The sequence below is a fragment of the Gamsiella multidivaricata genome, assembly GCF_025024155.1.
Source record: "Gamsiella multidivaricata strain RSA 2152 chromosome Unknown BC939scaffold_7, whole genome shotgun sequence".
Lineage (NCBI taxonomy): Eukaryota > Fungi > Mortierellomycota > Mortierellomycetes > Mortierellales > Mortierellaceae > Gamsiella > Gamsiella multidivaricata.
Window position 1 is genome coordinate 407,089 of NW_026251715.1, and position 21,386 is coordinate 428,474.

At 49.0% G+C, this 21,386-nt stretch overlaps 10 protein-coding genes across 10 annotated transcripts; 4 read left to right on the forward strand and 6 right to left on the reverse strand.

Annotated features, from left to right (window-relative positions):
• Positions 1–205: 205 nt before the first annotated feature.
• On the reverse strand, positions 206–3,500 carry BC939DRAFT_392851 (Glutamate/Leucine/Phenylalanine/Valine dehydrogenase-domain-containing protein; the record flags this gene model as incomplete). The annotated part of the gene is made up of 3 exons (XM_051552054.1): positions 206–2,867; positions 2,959–3,174; positions 3,304–3,500. 3 exons carry the CDS (start codon positions 3,498–3,500, stop codon positions 206–208), a joined length of 3,075 nt encoding a protein of 1,024 aa, XP_051416251.1.
• Positions 3,501–6,547: 3,047 nt separating this feature from the next.
• Positions 6,548–8,150, forward strand: BC939DRAFT_499590 (Adenosylcobalamin biosynthesis, ATP:cob(I)alamin adenosyltransferase-like protein; the record flags this gene model as incomplete). Its single annotated transcript, XM_051559954.1, has 9 exons — positions 6,548–6,561; positions 6,653–6,693; positions 6,795–6,888; positions 6,989–7,046; positions 7,157–7,229; positions 7,345–7,409; positions 7,600–7,674; positions 7,794–7,876; positions 8,030–8,150. 9 exons carry the CDS (start codon positions 6,548–6,550, stop codon positions 8,148–8,150), a joined length of 624 nt encoding a protein of 207 aa, XP_051416252.1.
• Positions 8,151–8,533: 383 nt separating this feature from the next.
• Positions 8,534–9,594, reverse strand: BC939DRAFT_392906 (GRIM-19; the record flags this gene model as incomplete). Its single annotated transcript, XM_051552057.1, has 2 exons — positions 8,534–8,738; positions 9,425–9,594. The coding sequence occupies 2 exons, from the start codon at positions 9,592–9,594 to the stop codon at positions 8,534–8,536; spliced, it is 375 nt and encodes a 124-aa protein (XP_051416253.1).
• Positions 9,595–11,031: 1,437 nt separating this feature from the next.
• On the forward strand, positions 11,032–11,676 carry BC939DRAFT_499592 (uncharacterized protein; the record flags this gene model as incomplete). The annotated part of the gene is made up of 3 exons (XM_051559955.1): positions 11,032–11,129; positions 11,246–11,299; positions 11,415–11,676. The coding sequence occupies 3 exons, from the start codon at positions 11,032–11,034 to the stop codon at positions 11,674–11,676; spliced, it is 414 nt and encodes a 137-aa protein (XP_051416254.1).
• On the forward strand, positions 11,642–12,123 carry BC939DRAFT_282725 (uncharacterized protein). The gene has a single exon (XM_051551221.1). It carries the CDS (start codon positions 11,686–11,688, stop codon positions 12,016–12,018), a length of 333 nt encoding a protein of 110 aa, XP_051416255.1. The 5' UTR covers positions 11,642–11,685; the 3' UTR covers positions 12,019–12,123.
• Positions 12,124–12,884: 761 nt separating this feature from the next.
• BC939DRAFT_282754 (uncharacterized protein) lies at positions 12,885–14,100 on the reverse strand. Its single transcript, XM_051551222.1, has 3 exons — positions 13,930–14,100; positions 13,633–13,824; positions 12,885–13,482 (listed from the first exon to the last, which is right to left on the reverse strand). The coding sequence occupies exons 1-3, from the start codon at positions 13,949–13,951 to the stop codon at positions 12,923–12,925; spliced, it is 774 nt and encodes a 257-aa protein (XP_051416256.1). The 5' UTR covers positions 13,952–14,100; the 3' UTR covers positions 12,885–12,922.
• A 259-nt stretch (positions 14,101–14,359) lies between these two features.
• Positions 14,360–16,375, reverse strand: BC939DRAFT_439423 (uncharacterized protein). The gene is made up of 3 exons (XM_051553965.1): positions 16,058–16,375; positions 15,772–15,963; positions 14,360–15,665 (listed from the first exon to the last, which is right to left on the reverse strand). Exons 1-3 carry the CDS (start codon positions 16,314–16,316, stop codon positions 14,842–14,844), a joined length of 1,275 nt encoding a protein of 424 aa, XP_051416257.1. The 5' UTR covers positions 16,317–16,375; the 3' UTR covers positions 14,360–14,841.
• Positions 16,376–16,512: 137 nt separating this feature from the next.
• BC939DRAFT_439424 (prefoldin subunit 3) lies at positions 16,513–17,587 on the forward strand. Its single transcript, XM_051553966.1, has 3 exons — positions 16,513–16,671; positions 16,928–17,144; positions 17,241–17,587. Exons 1-3 carry the CDS (start codon positions 16,556–16,558, stop codon positions 17,457–17,459), a joined length of 552 nt encoding a protein of 183 aa, XP_051416258.1. The 5' UTR covers positions 16,513–16,555; the 3' UTR covers positions 17,460–17,587.
• On the reverse strand, positions 17,566–18,902 carry BC939DRAFT_521706 (HAD-like domain-containing protein; the record flags this gene model as incomplete). Its single annotated transcript, XM_051561219.1, has 5 exons — positions 17,566–18,057; positions 18,154–18,252; positions 18,350–18,499; positions 18,603–18,706; positions 18,881–18,902. The coding sequence occupies 5 exons, from the start codon at positions 18,900–18,902 to the stop codon at positions 17,839–17,841; spliced, it is 594 nt and encodes a 197-aa protein (XP_051416259.1). The 3' UTR covers positions 17,566–17,838.
• A 1,806-nt stretch (positions 18,903–20,708) lies between these two features.
• BC939DRAFT_439438 (uncharacterized protein) lies at positions 20,709–20,973 on the reverse strand (the record flags this gene model as incomplete). The annotated part of the gene is made up of 1 exon (XM_051553967.1): positions 20,709–20,973. A coding segment is annotated over one exon (265 nt), but the record flags the coding sequence as incomplete, so codon positions are not given.
• Positions 20,974–21,386: the final 413 nt, after the last annotated feature.

Genomic DNA, 21,386 nt, shown 5'->3' on the forward strand with positions numbered 1-21,386 from the left:
CAACATCTTCATCCTCTCAGCTCTTGACTCTACTGGGATCCCATCTTTACGCTCTTGCTTGCATCCTCGTCCTTGTCACACATACCTCACTTTGTCATCATTACAGATTTTTTTTTCTTTTTAATTGCACTCGTTTAATAAAGAAATATGCTGCTGGTCTATATACATTGCAAGAGAAAAAATAAATCGATCCATCCCGCCTCGTTTACTGCTGAACCTTGGAGAAGTAAGGGGTCATGAACTCAAAGAACGCAAACTGGCTGGGCTCCGTGCCGTACCTGTATACGAAGCGCGAGGCCAAGTACGCTCCAAAGATCGCGCGCACATAGTTCTCGGGAACACGCTTCATCAACGTCTCCAATCCAACCTGCTTCAACAACATGTTGGGGAAGGCCTCCTCCAAAACAACCTTGCGCAAAGCAATGTTGTCCCACAGCGAGGTGTGCTGCAAGTTCTCGTTCAGCTTCACAATCGCAAGCGACAACTCATCCGAAAGGATCGAGCGAGGAGTCCTGGTGCGCTGATGCTCCCTCCACAGGGCCTCAAACTCGAGATGGGCGTTACGCTCAATGATCGTCTGGACCTCCTTGACGTACTCCTGGTAGAACTCGGGGGTGTTCTCGGGAGTCACCTGCATGTGCTGAGCAAACTCCTCGTCCGTGAACGCCAAGGCAGCCAACACCTCCAGCGACGATGAGGTGACACCTCCCTTGTTGGCCGAAGCGTCCTTGAACACAACAGCACCAGCACGCTCCAGGCGGAGACGGGCCTCCTGGGTGAAGAACAGGTTGGCTCCCTCGACAATGTACTTGAAGCGGGGGTGGTTGTCAGCATCCAAGAGACGGCCAACGTTCTGGAGATCGACCGACTCGGGGCGACCACCGCAGGGAACAAAGACCTCGCAGTTGACCATGGGGTTCAGGTGGAAGTTGTTGCGGAATGAAAGACCGTCATCAATGACCTCACCCGAGGGCAGCTTGACGTTCACCTCATCGACCAACACGCGGAAACCCTTGGGCGACAGCTTCGAAGCATCAAAGTTCGAGATCATGAGACGGTTCGCGGCCAAGCGGGCCAACTCCTCACGGTCAATACCCTCAGCGTCATACAAAACTCCGGATCCGTCAACGATACCGCAGGTCTTGTCCTTCGAAATCTTGATCTCGTTCGATCCCAAGTCACCATCTGGACCTCCGGTCTGCAACTTGTGGCAGTTCTCCTCCTTGAGTCCCAACTTGCGGTAAATGCCAAGGACGTACTGGTGGACCGAGCGAGTAGTCATACCATAGGTGTCGTGGGGGATACCACCCAAGGACTGGGACTTGCCGGTCGTGAAGGCCTTCCAGAAGGAGGCACCACGCTCGCGGGCGTGAGCAGAAGCCCAGTCCATGTAGTCGGCAGTACCCTCATCGGGGCCAAAGAACAGGATCTCGGGCTTCTTGTGCAAGTCGACAATGCGCTCCTTGATGCCGGGGGTCTCGCCGACGATCAACAAGTCAAGGACAGCATCGACATACTTCTCAAAAGCGACAAGGGCCTTGTCCTGCTGATTGACATCCAACAAGATGGTACCCTTGGAACCGCCCTCGGGAATATCCTTGTTCTTGCGCTGCTGGGTGTTCGCAAGGGCATAGTTCTCATCAAAGAGTGAGCGCAAGTTGATCGAATACGCTTCTCTGTTGCGGGAGCGAATGATGCGGATTCCACCACGGGCGACATCACGGAAGCGCAGGTGGAAACCACGGAACTCGGATCCGATGACGAGGAACATGCCGAACAGCTTGGTGGGATACTCGATCTCGGGCAAGAACGAGGGGTCCATGCGGAAGGAAAGAGCGACCTTGGTAGGCTGGTAAAAGTTGGTCTTGAGCACGTGCTTGTTGAAGACCAAGAACGACTCAAAGACCATGAGCTCGTGCGAGTTCGAGGTCGTGCGGCGGATCTTCTCGTGGAGCTCCTCCTCACTCAAGACAGTGTCGGTACGGAGACGCTGGTACGAGAGTGTGGGCTGAAGCGAGTTGACGGCAGGGTTGACATAGTGGATCATGGCAAAGTTGATGTAAAGCAGCTTGACGAGCTCGGGGTAGGTCTTGATGATCTCGAGAATGTAATCACGAGTGAAGGTGTCAGTGCGGAGACGCTTCTTCATCTTGGTAAGGACATCCTGATGGGTAGAGTTGCTGGTATCGAGGATGTTGACGAGCGAAACGTATTCATTTCCGAGACGGTTCAAGAAGTGCTGGGCAAAGATCCAGCCAATGTAACCATAGATCGACTCCTGGACAGACAGCTTGTTGGTCTGGAAGAAGCTCTGGAGAGGGGTCGTGGGCAAGCAGTAGATCAACGAGGCCTCCTTGATGATCTGGTGGATCGAGTGCTCAATTGGGGGAGCAGTCGACTTGGGGATCTGGTTGAGGTAAAGGGAGACGATCGTGATGCCGTTCGAGAACTGCTCGACGTACTTGCGGGTCGAGTACAGATCGTAGTAATGGTACAAATCCGAGATGGCCGAGAAGAAGGACTGAGTGGTCTGCTGCTTGTAGGCGATGACGAGGCGGCGCTCGCGGGAGCCCTCGACCTCGAACATCTCGATGACGGGACCGGTTCTGGCGAGGGCCAGCTTCATGACGTTGGAGTAGATCTCAAGGGTGTTCCCAGTGGCCTTCTCGAGGAAGCTCTTGTCGGCGGTCTCGCGGATATCGTTCTCCTGCTCCTTGGTGGGCTTGGGGTTGACGAAGGAGCACTGGTGGACAAAGTAGGTGCGGAGCTGGGTCGAGGACGAGGAAGAGACGGTACCCTTGGAGCGGTAAGACTCCAGACGGAAGGCACGCTCAGTGTTGCTGACATCAAGGTACTTGGCGTCAATTCTGATGAGGAAGAGAATATAGTTTAAAAAAATTAGTCTTAAGGTGTTTAATGCGCCCAGAATCAGGGGGGGAGACAGAGGATGCTGCTTACCTCTTTTCGTGCTGGGGTCCATAGAGCTGCGAGACACCGGGATGGGAGGTGTGGATGTAAACGGCGCCCTCGTCAGTCTCGCGCTCGAGATTGATATCCAGGCCGTTGTCGTTCTTGGTGTAGGCAAAGATCTTGGCACCATAGAGAGCCATGATGTGGTTGGCAATGGACTCGACGGACTCGGAGGCAAAGTACATGTCGTCGATGCCGAGGTTTCTATTGGACCAGATGAAATGCACGCAGGAAACAGCAGAGTATCAGCGGAGATTGCTCCTTTTTCACTAGCCGAGGGAATAGAAAGGATGTATTACGATAGATTACTGCGCGGTTGCGACAGTTGCTTACCCGTAGAACCAAGAGACCTCGTTCTGAGCCAAGGCAGCGGGGATGAAGCCCTTCTCGCTCAGGTGCTGGGTGACCTCGACCATCTGGGCCTCCTTGCCGTGGAAAGCGTTCTCGATGTAGCCGGGCATGTCCTTGATGGTGTGAGGATGCGCACCATTGAGATGGGCGTCAGTAGCAGCAAGGGGAGATGCAATCATTGTATGTTTTTGTATGAGGTATTAGGGGGGTGGGGATCTATTTAGGAATGCAGATGCAGAGAGAAAGATGCAAAAAAAAAAGAAATGGGAGAATGCAAGGCGGAAGAATGGAGGCGGAGACGAGGATGCAGAGGATGGGAGAAGGATGGGTTGTGGAGGACAAAGGGAAAAAGGAACGCCTTTTATACGACGACCAGGAGGATGGAGGCCAAAAGACACCAAGAAATGCGGGGGGAGCGACCAAAGAATGTTTCTTTCAAAGTAAAAGTAAAAGTAAAAGTAAAAGTAAAAGTAAAAGTAAAAGTACTGTACGAGCAGGACTGAATTGGCTCGAGTACTCTAGTATTCTATTCTTGCTTTACATCTTGCTTTTTCCTGGGGATCGATTTCCTTTTTCAATTTCGTGGGAAGAACCACACCCACATACGCAACAGTCTCAGGAACAGAAGCACCATGCACACACACCAACAACGACCGCCCCTCGTCCTACACCTTCCTTCTCTCCCTGAGGCAGCAAGGTGGAAGCTGAGCTGTTGTTGTCGCTGTCTTGTCTTGTCGTGTCTTGTCTTGTTCTGAAAACGGAAAAAGGTGTGGCGGAAGAGTCAAGAGTCCGCTTGCCCGTTAGACTACATTCCCAAGGTACCTCCTTTCTGTCCTTCTTTAAACAGCGAGATGTGGGGTAGACAGAGACACACAACTGCAACACCAACAACAACGAGAACTCATGGGTGTGAGTGTATGGATATGAAGCCAAGTATACGTGAGTAATCCCAATAATACAGCCGATATAACACCATCGACATCGACATCGACATCGACTCTGAAAGGAGCAGTAGGGCCTCGTACGTTTTTTTTCTTTTTCTTTTACAGCACACACGGCACCGGTCGATGATTGGTCCGTTTTTGGATGTCGGTCTGAATGTGGGGAAGAAAACAAAAATTCGTTTTGCGGCTGCGTAGGGACACACATGCATCTCCACTTGGACTGCACACACACCCATACAGACCAAACTAGCCGCCATGGATTTCAATCGTATCCAGCCCTCCCAGCTATACGCTCGTTCTTAGATACTTCCTCCTTCTTGTTCCTCAGTCGTGTTTGAGAACATTGGAACTAACGCAGTGGTCGAGACAGAATTAGCCCCTTTGAACCCTGGTTTTTTTTTTTGTTTTTTTAGTGTCACCCAACAATAAAAATGACAGCAGCCTCCTTTATACTGGTCTAGATGGGAATAACAATGGCGCGGTTACATGTACACACACCCAACACTGCTCTGCTCGCTACACCCATCACCTTCTCCGCCATCATCCCTTTTTCTCGACTTTGTTGTTGATTGAGTGCTGGTTTAATATTTTACTTTGTTTATGTTATTTTTCTGGACTATTGTGGAGATTGAAAAAATATCTAAACCAAAAATTGAAAAATAGGTTGGTCGGTGTGGTCACTTTCCCCACACTTTTTAATAAACATCTTCTCACTTACCTAGAGTACCAGAGACTACGCACATATCCCACATAGTCCTTGCGCGCTGCAAGAGGGGGTCTTTGACACGCCCATCGGTTGACCCATCAGCCGTTATTCCTCTCCTTCTTATGCCCATCCCTCGAGCTTGAACAGTGAGCGATCCTCTCTTTTAACTCCCCCAAGCCCAGTCAGCCTGCTATTGTCCAGCCCTGGCCTGCGTCCGTGTCACACAGGCATAATTTAGTCTAGCCTATGAAGCAAACACAGGGTAGTCTAGCTGTTGGCCTGTGTGCGGTGTGTGTTGTTGTTGTTAGTGTCGGCGAATGTATTTTTTTTTTGACATCCAGCTAAACTCGACCTAGAGATCGACATGGGTACAACGAATAACATCGGTAATAGGCCCATCCTCCCTCCCTTCCCCCCTTCCATAGTGTTCTTCTCTGTGGTATAATAAAGATGCCTGTGTCTGTCTGGGGCGTGTGCGTGCGTATTTGTTGTGCGATGTCTCTCCTTCTCTGGTCGATGGGAATGAAAAATAAATAAGCGAGCTGGAGTTGAATATATGGCGCCCAAACGTCGTCGAGAACAACAAAAGAAAAACGACGAGATCAAAAACTGGATCCGTGCCATCATCATTATTCCCTCAACGACCAACGACCGACCTGGAATAATTCTCAGCCTGAGAAACCCTGTACCGAGTTACTCTCTAAAAAAAAGAAAAGAAAGAGTGTTCCTTTTGAGGCAATCCGCTTGAACCCCCGCAACATCACCTCACTTTCAACTGAATCGATTGAATCCTCTCCCCCCACGACTCGCTGTTTGTATGATGAATGGCGATTCAATAGAGCCATGATTGTAGTCGACAGTCAAGTAAAGTCGTCTTCTCGCTCATACTGGCCCGCTATAACGCAATCCCCCTCTGTACCATTTTTTTTTTTTTTTTTTTTTTTTTTTTGATCTCCAGCTGAGCTCCTAGAAAGAAAAACAAGGGAGAAGGCAAAGAACGAAGGGCCTATTCGTTGACTCACATCTTCAGAGCTCTCTCACCCTCTGCTCGAGTATTTTGCCCGCTATTATTACACACGCACCACCATTTATGAATGGATGATCCAATAGTCGAAGAAAGAATCTAGGCGGTTTCTCCACAACTGCAGGCGCATCCGCAAACGTGTACAGCTCCTGGCCGCTCGCTGCAACATATTTCCACAGCCCTGTCGATCGCGCTATGTTTCAATGTTCCAGTCGAGTACTTGCGGGATGTATTTGTGTGCATGCCCCCCCTTTCTTTACTGAGGAAGTGCTGGTATCCCCCGCAAAAAAAAAGAAAAAAAAAAAAAAGCGCGTGTGTCTGTGATGGAGTGTGCTGGGCGAGCATGGTGCTTGCATGTTTAGTGGCAACAAAAACGCGCTTTTGGTGGCGAAACAGAGTGTCTGTGCCCCGTCGATCCATCCACCGCCGAGACAAAACAAGTCCCCATGTAAAGGACCGCATCGCATTTACTCCCCTCCCTTCACACTCCCATCCAACTTGATCATCCCCACAAAAGACACGATCCCGATCCCAAATCAACCAACGGACAACATGGCATCTGAAAAGTAACTACACATCCCCCTCGTCTTATGCACCCACATACCCTCCTTGCGACTTGCTCGCTTACACGCCTTTTTATTACCTACTTAATCCCAGCCCCAAAAAGTCGCAGCTCTACACCCGAACCGGCGACCGAGGTATTCTATTTCGCAGCAGATCAAGCATGTTTTCCCCGCTACTCTCCTCGAGACCCCAGAACACTTATGATTGATCGCACTCTATGTGTCTGCTCTACTAGGCGAATCCTCGCTCTACAACGGCGAGCGCCGCCTTAAAACCGACCGGATCTTCGAAGCCCTGGGAGCGGTCGATGAACTCAACTCCAGTATCGGGTACTGTACCACCTATGCATCCCACTCATTCAGTTCCTTCCATGAATACTAATACTTATTAATATTTGTTATTGTTGTTGTCTTGATACAATTTCGTTAGAATCGCACACCATTACTGCAAAAAGTCCGCTAATGGATTGGAGGAGCAATTGATCGAGGTAAAAGAACAGGAAACGCGCGCGGATGAGGGCAAAGATGCACATCCATGCAAGCGAGGTACTAAACATCAACCCGTTTTGTATCTATGTATTTTTTTCAATCCACTCAGATTCAGTGCAATTTGCAGGACATTGGATCCAACATCGCGACACCCAGAAACGATGCTTCCGAAAGCCAGCTCCGTAAGAACCAGAACACGAAAGAGGAACTCAATGGGCTCCTTTTCTCCCAACCAATATTTTTTTTTCTGCTTCCGTCATTTATTGATGATGGCGACGTTTTTTTTTTCTTTTTTAGGCAACACGACCTTTGACGAGGGACACGTCGAAAAGTTAGAGAGCTGGATCGATCGCCTGGATTCTGTAAGGAGCCATTCAGTTTTTACTCGCAGCCCTTTCTTTTTTTATTATCTACAATCCTAAGGACTATTTAAAAAAAGAAAAAGAAAAAAGAAAAAAGAAAAAAGAGGAACGCAATCAAAAGCGACGGCATCTGGAGTTCCTAACACAAGCACATCCTCTTTTTTTTGGTGGAAAACACTGCATGCGATAGCAACTCCCACCGCTTCGTAACTTTATCCTGCCTTCCGGAGGAGAGTCCAGCATCTTTTTGCACCAAGCGCGCTCCGTAAGTGCCATTCATGTCGAGAGTTACGCTTGCGTTGGCGTGGACCTAGGAAAAAAATATAAAAAAAAAAGAACAGTGCTGACAGAGCTGACATTGTTCAATAACAAATCGTCCCATAGATCTGTCGACGCGCCGAACGTACGACCATCCCTGTCGTCGAAGCCAACGATGCGGACGAATCTGTTCTCAAGTATCTCAACCGGTACGCCTATTTTCTTTCCCTCAACACCTGTCGCAATGCGTTAACCCAGCCAGAACCTGCTTTTTTTTTTTTTTTTTTTTTTTTTTTATTTACTTTGGCCATAGACGAGTATACTAACATTCATTGCAATTGTCTCGTATTTTTTTTTTAAAGTCTAAGCGACTACTTATTTGCGGCAGCTAGATTCGCGGCCAAGCATGAAGGTCTGGAGGAGAACGTCTACAAGAAGGCCAAGAGCGGACGCGAGGCCACCGTGCTGACCCGCACACTTTAACCCAGAACCTTGCGAGATCAAATAAATCGGGCCCTTGCATTGCACGATAACTGGGGCCGATATGAAGACTGTGCACAAATCTGTCCATTCGCAGCCAAAGCGATCAAAGTTGAGAAAGGCACGACCATGATACGCAACGCATCTTCTTTTTCTTTTTCTTTGTTCAATACAGAGTAGGGAGAGGGGTGTTGTATAATGTTTATTTCTATTGTCTTTATAACCGTACAGTTCCTTCCTCCTTCCTCCTTATTCTCTCTCCTCCTCACATCATCTTCTTGCGTACAAAAAAAATAAAAGAGAAAGAAAAAGAAATAAAGGAATAAACGTTCGCCTTGATTTTGTCGTCTTCACATGGTGCGTCGTTTGTAAAAAAGAAAAAAACTTTATGGAACAACAACAAAAGTCTTTGGGGTGTAACGCTCAGAGTTATAAACGGAATCTCCAGTCTTCCAGCCCTTGACATCCTTCATGATCTCAGCCTCCCGCTCCTTCGCAGCGACCTCACGGCGGTGAGTGTCACGGTCGGCCTCAGCCTGCAACAACGGGACCAAGTGGATACGCGACCAAACCTTCTCGCGCTCAAGTTCTCTAATAGTTCCAGAAGAGGAAAGGAAGAGGAGACATAGTTGTTCGGAAATGTCGATGAGCACCACATGTCGGTTCGTTTTGCACAGATCATGGTCGTGATTGATCGTAGCGTTGGGGTGGAAATATCCGGGTCCGTGTTAAATTTGATGGCGATCCTGCTTTTCCATGGACACTCCTGCAGCACTCAAGTTCCCCTGGACGCTTCTGTAGCATTCAGGCCGCATGTGAAACGCAGATAACGATGGAACATGATCATGGTACCCCTGGAACGATCTTTGATGGACATGGACGCTTTAATCCTGCTGCTCGTGCCTGTGCCTGTGTCTGATCCTTTGCTCTTAGCGTATCAAGCCCTGCGCGCATCGTAAAGATCTGAATCCATGGAATGACGATATCATCTCACGCGATAGCTATTGTCCTAACGGACCGCCATCGGTGCTTTCTTGACTATTTGTAGAGACGTCGGCGCCGATTGCACAGATCTGCCTGCAATGGTGCTATCCTGCCCGCTCTCGGCTTATTGTCACGCACACAAAAAAAAAGAGAGGATCGAAAACGTCGAAACTGAAAAGTCCACGCGCCCTCCTGTCCCTGCCTCTTCCTAGATTCTGGTTCCTGCATCTTTGTCCTTGAGTCGGTTTTTTTTTTTGCGAATCGCACAGGACAGTGTTCTGATCTTGTATTACCTGCGCTCGAGGTTGCCCTGACCAGTTCTGTAGAGGCCGAGAGAGCACATGAGGGTGATACCGGAGAAGAGGACCAAGCCTGAGGGCCCAACCTTGGGGATATATCGCTTGTATCTGATTTCAGGGAAACCGCCGGGACGGGGCAGCTCTTGTTGAGGAACAGCCGACATGATGTGCACAAAGAATGTAAAAGAGAGTGGGGATGAGAAGTGCAGCGATTGGGTGCCAAAGGTTGCTTGATGATCAAAAGTGAAAAACGATCCGCACATCCGAGGACAACGGAAGCAGCTAAAAATTCTGTGACGTAATCATAATTTTTTGAAAAGTCCATTCACGTTCATCATGTCTTTCACTTGTTACACTCTTTTTCCCTCCTTCAATATAGTGAGGGACATCTTGTCGCAACTCTGCGTAGAAAACATTGAAGCTCAAGCCTCTATGAACTAGAGGTCATATTGACAAACGACGAACATTGGTTTGTAGAGGGAAGGGTAATACGCACTTTAATGATCCAAACTTCGATTCAGCGGTTATACTTGAAAATGAATAGGCGTTTCTAGTCAAAAGTCTTATGTCGCGACTAGAACTCTTCACACTTTCCATAGTCATTCCCCTCTCATACCCTCATTTTCCCTTCACTGCCATTCATCGAAATAAAGTACCATATTCCCCATTCGTGTAGACTACCATGGGCATTGAGGGCCTGTGGCCCTTTCAAAGAAAGAAAGGCATTCTTCGTTATCAGTCCCCCCACTTATCCAACCACCCTAGTTCCATTGATCACAATTCGGCGATTCAAGTCAATATCCTCCTCGCAACCTCTGGACGACGCTCACCGCATTGTTGAGCGAGAGATACTGTAGCTTGGAACCCGGACGAACTTGACCCTTTACCTGAACGGCCTTCCTTCAGAAGAAAAAGGACCCACTCAAGTGCGCCGAGAGATCCTTTCGTAAGAAGGCTGTTGAACGCGCTGACAAATGTCTGAGTGAGCTCGAGGTTCGCGTGGATAAAAAGCTTCGCGTGCGGAAACACTAGTTCATCGACACCAGAAAACACTTGAGCTCGGCCTTCTATTGATCCCTAGACGCTCGACGCGCCTTTGCCGTATACATGCGCAAGAAACAGTGGACGATCGTCGAGTGCTCGACTAGGGCAGATCTCACGATAGGGCTTGAATGCATAGCCTGCTGACATCGTTGTGTCAAGAGACAGCGACATGCTCATGTACAAGGACGTCGAGACCATTTGACGACGCATCTCAAAACGGAAAACTCCTTGTGTACGACATCCCCTCTCTCGGAAGTGCAACCAATTACAAAATCATCAAGGAGTTGGATGGAAGAAGGTAAACCGATCAATCAGATCATCGTGTATATCACTGATGCAGAAAACGTATTATCAATTCTAACGTCTCGACATTTTTTTTTTTCCCTTGGCTTGCAGACGCTGCGACGATGATGAAGCATTATTTGGCACACAATCAAGTTACGCGCAAGAATACTGTCCAGGAGACGTTTGTCTCTTTCGCAGAAGGTTTTTGTGGATCTTTTACAGACCCCTGTGCAGATTGGGCCCACTCCCCTTCGTCCTCAGCTCAAGCTGCCATGACCTATGCCAGTCTTCAGAAGCAGTTCGATTGTCTTTCTCAGCGGTACTCCCAAATGCAAAAGGAGATGCGAGAGACACACGAGGCGGAGAGAAGGTATACAAACGTCCAACACTCCCTTGCTTTGTAAGAACCCCCCACTTGCATGAAGACATGCATAAAATTAACTCTAACCTGTCGTGATCGCCAATCAACTTTGATAACTTTGACAGCGAGTCAATTGGTACTAAGACTCGGCAGCACAAGCCTTCGCAGACCTTCAACAGGTATCGCACGATCGACCACCTTGTCCCACACAGGGCAGAGGCTACAATTGAGGTGAACCCTACCCAGTCTCGTACCAAACCCCCGCAACACCGACCGCGATATTCTGCCAAACAGCGCACTCGACTCAAGGAGCATGAAACCGCCTGAAGCAATCAAGCAGTACACATGGAAGGCATGGAAGAAACCACCCGACACTTTCTTGGATTTCGACACTGGCTCTTTCAAGAAGCAGAAGGACGTAAAGAAGAAGAAGAAGAAGAAGAAGAAGAAGAAGAAGAAGAAGAAGAAGAAGAAGAAGAAGAAGAAAGAAGACTACGCCAAAGCCAGTAAGCGCCTCGATAGGAAAAGCTTGCCCTTGGTTCGAGCTATCAATTAGGATCATCCGATGGCGACCCTCGATGTTGGAACCGTTTCTGCCAATCTGAAGCGAGCCTTGGGAGAGTTGGAATTGGTACCTGAAATCAAGAGGTGTCTCCGGGATGCTATTCGGGTTACATCTGACACCAAGCGACAGGGGGTTGCGACTCATGGGGCGGGTTCATTGAGAGCTTCTTTGCCTCACGCGAGCCTGATACAATACACAGAAATATATTGCGCAATATCTGTCCAGATGTCTCGTCCAAGATCAAAGTCGAGAGAGAGGTCGGTGCGGGTGATCATGATGAATAGGAGGGGGAAGAGGAGGAAGAGGAGGGGAGGACGAGGAAGAGGAAGATAAGGATGGCGATGACCCGGAGCAAAATGTTGCGATGAAGAAAAAAACTCCAGGAGTTAGTACTGGTGGGACTATGAGAACAAGAACATCATTCCTTCTCAGCAAGACCCAATCGATTAACTTGGGCAGAAGGCCCCTGGATTCCTTATCACAGAGATGCTTTCGAACGTCAGCAGGCGTGGGCCACCCAAAGGGCCGAGATATTACAAAGATTCGACGCCCGTGATGGGAACCCAAGTAATATATGTTTTTAGTGACTTTGTCCTGATGTCCTTCAGGCCAGGCCCCTAGGCTAGGCTACATCGTAGTTGGAATGATTGAATACTCTATTTCAAAGAAATGCAGGCTATACTGCTCAACCTGCGGTACTTTCATGCATCGCGATATTATGGCAAGGCCCAACATTTGCAACGTCGTTCGCAGTCATGTACTCCATCAATAACGATCGTTCTATCTTCAGCCAGCAGATAACGGGCAGTACCCTTGGATGCAAGATGCAAGACCGCATACGGAAGCCGGGGGCAGTAGCAGCAGCAGCAGTAGCGCAATGGAGGCAAGGGCAAGGGCAAGGGCAAGGACGCGCTGGAGATGCAAGCTAGCAGCCTTATCCTTGGAAGGGATGGAAACCTCTGGTGCCAAGCGACAATAGACTATGTAAATATCTGTGTGTCAGCAAGCACACTCCATAGCTCAGATGCTGTACTTTCTTGCAAGGATGCGTTTTGTGGACGTGTTTGAGCCTGAATTGTTCTGTACTCTAATTTTATTGAGCTTAATCCCATTATCCAAAGGGCAAAAGACAAGCATACACAATGGAAACAAGGAAACATAGATACAACAAGCAAACAGCTCAACAAATAATTCATTTAACCCGTACAATGACTCCGTTTTGCAACGAGCCCCAGTGTTACTTGGTCTCTTCCGTCGAGGATGTCCTAGCTGATCCGGCTTCGTTGGCGGCAGTTCCAGGTCCAGAAGCGGAGGCGGCGGCGACTTCGCTAGGGGCAGAGGAAGATCCAGTCGCATCAGATGATCCGGCACCTTCGACAGCTGCTGTAGACGAAGAACCACCGGCCGATGAAGCATCAGCTGCCTGGTATCCATAATATTGACTGTAGTATTGCTGATAGGCCTCCTGGCTGTATCCTTGCTGAGCATAATATGCAGAATAATCAGGAACACTAGCGGCCGCAGTAGCACTGGCATCGCCGCCCGCTGTAGTTGCTACAGCACCGGGTGCTGAGGTGGCAGGAGCGGAGGTTGCTGGCGAACTCAAGGCACCAGGTGCTGCAGACGTGGCGGAAGCAGTGCCATACTGACCTGCAGCGTATCGAGAGTAGTCGTAAGCACCATAGGCTGAAGTGTCCGCACCTGGTGCCGCAGCAGCTGATGTCGTGCCTGTTCCAGGGGTAGCAGTCGTGGCTGCAGCTCCCGATGCGGCAGGGGTCGCAGTTCCATATGGATAAGCTGTAGAAAACAAAACAGCAAAAGGAGCAAAGGAGCAAAGGAGCAAAGGAGCAAAGGAGCAAAGGAGCAGAGACATGCGAATTAGAACACGAACAGGAAGTAGTTCCCAGATAAATAAATGGACATCCTTTTGCAGTAATCGACCCTTACCAGCGCCATATTGATATCCGTAGTATTGAGCATAGACAGCTTGCTGCTCAGGAGTGTATCCTGTCGTCGCTGCTGGAGCTGCTGGAGCCGTGTAGCTGTCATACTGTCCATATCCACTCGATGATTGCGCCTGTGCTGGTTGCTGGTATTGCTGTTGCTGGTAACCGCCATAACCACTTGTACTTCCATATCCTCTATTGTCGTCAAACAGCGATAGGTAGAAAAAAACAATCAATAATTTATATCGTTATTGCCACAAAGTTGTAGAGTGCAGTCTTGAATTGTCATGAAGCTTACCCTTGCTCTCGCTGTCCGCCATAACGCTCGTTGTCGCGCTAGTATTTCAATAACCAGGAATAGATGGCATTCACATAGCGGCAAGGCAAGATGATTGTCACCATAAACGCAAAAGGGCGACGGCAAGATGCATTTGAAGAAAAGAAAAAAATAGAGACGAAAGCAGGTATAACAAGCAGTCGTTCATTTTTTGCGTTTTTGTTTGAGGGAAGTTGATGCGATTTTGTCGATGCAGAAAGTAGATAATGTCAAGGCACAGGACATCATTCACAATACGCGGCCAAAGAGAGCAGAGAAGAATATAAAGAAGCAAAAAGATTATCAATTTATGAAGGCATTTTCTCCGAGGTCAACAGTGTCCACAATCCTTGTCCCAAAATTCCCGAGTCGTGAAGGATGCGCCCACATGACACATCCTGAATACACACGCAGCGGATGAACCACCACCACCACCACCACCACCACCACGCATACAAGAAGGCGCCAGTGAACATGAAAGAGCGTCCATACAACTTTAAACAAGAAATAAACAGCATCATCGTGACCTTTGTCTGATAGTGTCGTGGGTGTTTTTGGACAATGTCGGGGTATTAAGCATTCGTGAGAATACATGCGCATCACAGCATTGCACAAAAGCGTCCATGTGGCATATTGGCATACGCAACCTTATGTCCCATCCCGCAAAGGTACGAGATCAGTCGGGTGTGTCGTGGTGGATTTCCAGATCGTAGTCGCTAGTCCACTCTATCCAGTAATGGTAGACTTGATTGCAGTGAAAAAAGGCAATGGGAGACCGAATTTCAAGTCACCTAGTTGTCGAATAAATACATCATGCATAATAAATTCCACAGAGTCGGTTTCCTGCAATGCTGTGCGTGTTGATCCATGGGTGAAGGCTGCACTCCTGAAATGTCATATCGGTAAAGAAAACCCACATTCAAAAAAAAAAAAAAAACACAAAGCACAGTATGCAGTGATGACGGGAATCCGAGGGGAATGAGAATTAATTCGACTTACCGCTCCGGCGACCTTCTCCATGATGAGTTGCTTTGCATACTCGACGGCCTCGGGTGGTCCGAAAAGATTGATAGTACGGTCTGTTGGGGGTGCCATGCTAGGGTCGACCTGCTGAACCTGAATCTTGGCGCGTGATTGAATCTGAAGCTGCTTTACAGTTTCGCCTCCTCGTCCAATGACAAGCCCAATCGACTCCTGGGGAACAGTCATGGTGACTGGGGGAGTGCTTTGAAATCCACCGCCGCCTCCTCCTCCTCCACTGTAGCCTCCTCTGGGCGCCATGTCATTGACAATCTCCTCAATAAATGCCTTGGCGCGCTCAATCGCGCCGTCATCTCCAGTGATAGACACGGTTCTAGAGGGAGAGCTGTGGTCATGTGGGGAAGGCGTGACAGCAATACGGGCACCACTTCGGTCCTGTAAATCGCGGATCGTCTCGCCTCCACGTCCAATGACAAGGCCGACCTTAGTACTGGGGATTTGAATGGTAGCGGTCGTACCTCCACGACCATAACCTCCGCCTCCGCCTCCGCTTCCGCTTCCGCTTCCACCCATGCCATAGTTTCCACCACCACCATAACCACCACCGCTGTAACCGCCTGGACGTTCCCCGCTTTGTGAGCTCGTGACGATCTCCTGAATTTGGCGTTTGGCATCTGCAATTCCTGCTGGCTGTCCAATGATGTTGACGAAACGTTCGCGGTCGCCTGGGTTGCCATCTACAAAAGAAAAAGAAAAAAATAGCCACAGTAATGTTAGACAGATATGCCACATCACTGGATCCATAATTATGAAGGTCCAAATAGTTTAAAAGAAATGCCCTACCTTGTGAGAACTGGACGCGGCAGCCAGTCTCGCGTTCGATTCTTTTGAGGTTCTCGCCACCTCTTCCAATAATCAATCCGACGAGATTTCCGGGCACACCCATCTCCTCCTGAATCTGTTGCTCGTTGCGCATGGGTGGAGCATAGTGAGAGACTTGGGCTCCAAGGCCAGGACGATGCATAGGAGCAGAATCTTCAGCGGCACATAATAACAGTATAGCAATCGATTAGTTCCTCTGACAAAGGCAACCATAAAAATACAAGACTGCAAAGTTCACCATCCTTACCCCGACCAGAATCATAGGCCATTCTCTTGCCATAGTGGCTGTCATCATCGCGGCTATCATGGCCGTGACTATACGAGTCGTCTTCATAAGGGCGCTTCATGGGAGCCGGTGCGCTAGAGGCCGCAGCTGGAGGTGCTGCGTTGGAGGCTGAGTTGCCGAGTCTGGCAGCGAGGGCCTTGACCTTGGCCATAGCGGCGGTGAAATCAACCTTGGGTGCTGGTGCACCAGGGGCATCCTGAGCGGGCGTGTCGGACGGCATTATGGATGAGGATGAAAAGAGAGGATGACAAGGAAGAAGGTGGTGATGAAAGAAAGCAGCCAGCCGGTTGGCCATCGAACAAAGGGAAAAAAGAAAAAGAAAACACTTGGGCTCGTACACGTGAGACGCCATGGACTATGCCTTAAGGGTGTTGCCTCACCTCACGAACGAAGGCCTCAAGAAGGCCAGCGCGTCCGTTCATCTGATCATCACTTCCGCAAGACCGCACAACAGATAACATGGAGACCAACCCACGCGGTATTCCCAAAGCACCATTCGTCGAGAATGTGGAGGACCATGTCACCGAGCAGGAGCCTGTCGAGATTGTCCTCAGGAAGTTTCAGGAGGCTGTGGCGTAAGTCAATGCGAAGCTGCTCTCTGGATGGCACACATCAGCTCTTGCACTAGAATCGAACGTAGTTACTCTACCGATATGAGCTACCAGCGACTCGTGCAATACAGATAATGGTGCATACTTGGACATCATTAACTTTCAAAGCGGCTACCATAATGATGGACGCCGGTTTTGTTGTTGTTCGGGAACAAGAAAAACGGCCGCAGGCAGTATGGCTAATTGATGCCATGTCTTCATACACCATTATCACTCATAGCAAGTACAAGTTCATGGAGGTGAACATGCTGCAGCGCAAGCGTAATCTTGACGCCAAGATCCCCGAGATTCGCAAGACCCTGGAAATGGTTCAATTCCTGCAGTCGCAGGCTGAAGAAGACGAGGACAAGGAGATCGAAACGCTATACGAGTTGAACGACACATTATACGCCACTGCCAAGGTTATGCCTACAGGAAAGGTCTGCTTGTGGCTCGGGGTGAGTCGCTTGAGGATCGTGTTGTCCTTTGATTGTCTCTGAAATTGATCTGCTCTATTGACTAACTGACGCCTTTTGACCACTTGGACACCATAGGCAAATGTTATGCTGGAATACCCTGTTGGGGAGGCCGCAGAACTGTTGGCTTCGAAGCTGGAGGCCGCGTTGAAGACACTAAAGAATACGGAGGAGGATTTGGTTTACTTGCGAGACCAGATTACTACCATGGAAGTCAACACCGCCCGTGTCTACAACTGGGACGTGAAACAGCGGCGCCTAGCAAGAGTCAAGGCTGAAGCAGCAGGAGAAGAATAAAGACCATGCAGGCATACAGCTGCATCGTCAAAAATGACCGATTATGTGAACATGGTACCACCACAGTTTCCTACCTCAGTTTTGAGGGTCAAGAATGCCTTTTCAGTCAATGAGCGGCTAGAATTATACGTTTTCTTTATTTTTTTCAGCCTCGTCTTCTCTTCTAAAAGAGGCGTTTTTGATTTCTGTTGCTGTCATCCTTGCTTTTCATTGCAGGTTTCATGAGAGGTACATTGAGATAGGGGGGAGGGGGATAAAAAAAAACGAAATGATTATTTACTCGTGTAGTATGTAGGGAAGGGGGGGGAAAAGGAAGAGGGAGAGAGAGCGAGCGAGCGAGAAGGGACATGCGTCGTGCATCACGCAGAGAGTCCAGGTATTATTGCTGTTCCTCATTGGCCATGTCCAAGATGGGGTTCACATCGTCCACGACCGTCATATCCGCAAGAAACGGGATAAGATCCAGCAGCTCGGTATCATGCGGATCATTGAACCATGATGAAATGGGCACCGCATTAGTCTGGTGGAAGATGTAGCTGGCTGGAGAGTTGTCGATGATGATGGTATTCTTCAGGTCTCGGCCTATTACAGAGAGGTCCTAGTAGAAGCAATAATGGGTTCATTGATTAGATTTTGTTGGATCAAATGCCACAGATAGGAGCTCTCCTTAAAGAGTTACGCCACCAATCCTTACCTTGACATAGTTTCCTTTGTGGTTGAAACAAGACTCTCTGAACAGACGGTGTTTAATGACACGATGAATATCCAGCATGTCCAACACCGGATCGGCATACTAAAAGCGTGGTAAACAGGACGGGAACAATAAGAACACGGCTCCATCTAGCATTACACTGAAATAAGTTCTGCAACTCAACTGCGAACGTATTTACCTTGGATAAACTGGCCGTAAAGATCACAACTTCATAAAGCTCTCCCATCTTTTGCAGAAAAGTGTCCACACCAGGCCGTTTGATTACATAGACGTTATGCGACTGGTTATCAATCTCGACAGGAACGACATAGTCCGCTTGCGGGATTAGCTATTAGCATTTGAATGAAAAGTATAGCCAGAGTGTGGTGAGACACCGTGGGTCCGTCCGTACTAAAAATGCAATGGACAGTGCATCTTCGTCACGACTGTACCTTGAATGAACTGTGGACTAACGTCTCGTCCAAATCAAGCACCAGGCACTTTTTACCAATATGCTCCGGTGCGATCGGTCCAAGTAGTCCGGGCAGCTCAATATCTTGCGAGTGCAAGTGTTCCTATTGTAGCAAGAACAACATAGGAGCATATCATTAGCTCATTGCATGCAGATGATATAGTGAGCCCGTTCCTGAACAGTAATGTAGTGTAGGAGATAAATTAGTCAGGTCCCTTTCCTGTTGTATCCGTTCTGGCGAGCGAGCCATCTTTGCACATCCGTCAAGCTGAAGTCGCATACCGGCTGGTCTGCCGCTGTCAAAGAGCACATGCATGAACAAGATCAGAATGTCCATGCACAGCACTCCACATCTATTTTCCATTCACTGGTTTCCTGGTTTGCTGGTTTGCTGGTTTGCTGGTTTGCTGGTTTGCTGGTTTGCCACTTCCTCAATACGCTGCCGCAACGTCGTCCCGGTGAATAGCCGTAGTGTGCAGTGTGGTGCATGGTGAATGGCGTTTCAGGGGGGTACCAAATCGAATAGTCGAACTTACTCCCTCCGGTTCCTCAGGGCTTGGAGGTGCTGCCGCGTCGACCACGGTGGGTTGCGCCGGAAGTGACTTTTCGTCGGCCACATGCGCAGCCATGGGCTTCTTTCCAGCGGCCTTTCCAATGCTCACGGTCTGAGGGCGGTTAGGACTTCCGACTTGCAACGAGGCATCGCTGTCATTGACAAAATTGGCGCCACAGCAAAAGAGGAGTGACAGGAACGATGGTTTCTGTGCCTTGGACTCAATTGGGTTCTTGCGCGACTTGACAGAGGAAGGCGAAGTCGGGGTATGGGCGGAGTTGCTGCCGGTGTTGCTATTGCCACCGCTGGCGCTGCTGCTGTTGCCATTGTTGCCGCTGCTGGGGACGGCGTTGCTGTTGACGTTGGCCAGGACAGCAGAATTGGCTCCAGATGACAGGTCACTTAGGGGACTAGCGGAGGAAGCTACTGGCAGCAAACAGAGAAGGGGGATACACCATGTCAGTGACCAGGGAAGTAGGCATAGGCCATGCAAATGGGGTTGAGATATGGGAGAGGAGGCGGGGGGTATGAAAGAAGGAGTCGGTCAGGGTAACATGAGGCCAGTGAGGTGCTCGTTTCGTTTCGTTTCATTCGGTGTCCGCAGAAGGGGAGTGCTCGCATTTGCATTGGGGCATCGTATGCTCTGAGACAAGAGAGGACAGAACACATTGAGCGCATAGCGGCAACGAGCATCGCATATGCAAACAAAAAGGACCAAGGGGCGCTTAACGAGGAAGGGGCAGCAGTTGGCAGCAGGCTGATAGGCTGATAGGCTGAGGGAGGAAGGATACTATCGCTGAGGCACTCTCGCGTGTTACTGCGACCAAGCGATACGTAGATGGCAAGCGTGACAGGCACGCTCTGCTGAGCGAGAGGGGGAGAGGGGGTTTTCCTTTTTTTTTCTTTTTTCTTTTTTCTTTTTTCCTTACCTTCGTCCTTAGACGCGTTACTCTTGCCCGACATGGAAATTCAAGGCCACCGAGAGACTTGTCCCTGTACAAGTGAAAGTGAAGGTAGGGGTGAAGGATGGGAGGACGATACATGGATTAGTCGCAAAGATTCCATCGGCCAGGAACATCGTCAGGAATATCTTCCTGTGCCTGTTCGGGCTTTGTATGCATTTGTGTATGTGGGCATGAATGCATGTGTGTAGTCGATTCGGTGCTGGTGGAGACTCACACGAAAGAAATAAAAAGATAAAAAAAAAAGTAAGACTGCCGGTTCCTGGGTCAGCCCAGTCCTGTTGCTGCTCCGAGAGCGATAATTGGAGCAGGAGAATAGAATTGGGGGCGAATGAGTGAGAATCGGGGAATTGAGTGCCAGAGTGGACGGTTGAGTGAGAACGAGATATACGGGGTATAAGACAGAGGGAAGAAGGTATAGTCGAAACACGAGAGGAGCAATAGCTCGATGAAAATGAGAGGGAAAGGAAGAGAGGGAGGGGAATGAAGAAAAGGGAGGTAAAAAAAAACGTTTCTTCTACAACACTCGCTTCCGTGGGTGGACAGAGCGTCATATTGGTTGGATAGTGCACACACACACACATACACACACACATATACACACATCCACGCACGGAGACGAGAAGAATGAGTGGAAGACGAGCAAAAAGAGCCGATGAAAGCCAGACAGACTGTGCAGCGGACGAAAGAGCGACGGAGCGATGCGGTGCGGTGCAGCTCAGTCGATGACTCTGCAAAGAAACATTCGTGCACAACACAGACACACACACACACACAGACACACAGACACATACACACACATGGAGACTTCTCTTCCTCTGTAACAACATCACCATGTGTGTATCCTTTGCAACGGTATAAAAAAATAGAAAAAGTCTCTTAATCCAACAATGTAGCATATATCTCTGCAAACAGTGCTACGAGAGTCGGACAGTGTTACAACAGTGAGCCCTGAGAAGACAAAGAAAAAAAAATAATAAAATGGTAATAAATAAACATGCATTTGGGGCATAATTATTATGGGCCCAAAGGATAAGATGTAAATGGATGCGAGCGGGAATGGAAGTATGGAGAACGCATAGATGTGTGCATCTGGGGACAGGGTACATGCAGTGCATGTGTACGGGCGAGGAGAGGTGTAGATGTCATCAAAGATGGTTCGATAGTTCCCATTTGCTCCATTGCTCTGCCAATATCCATGTCCATATCTATATCCATATCTATATCCATATCCCATATCCATGTTGGC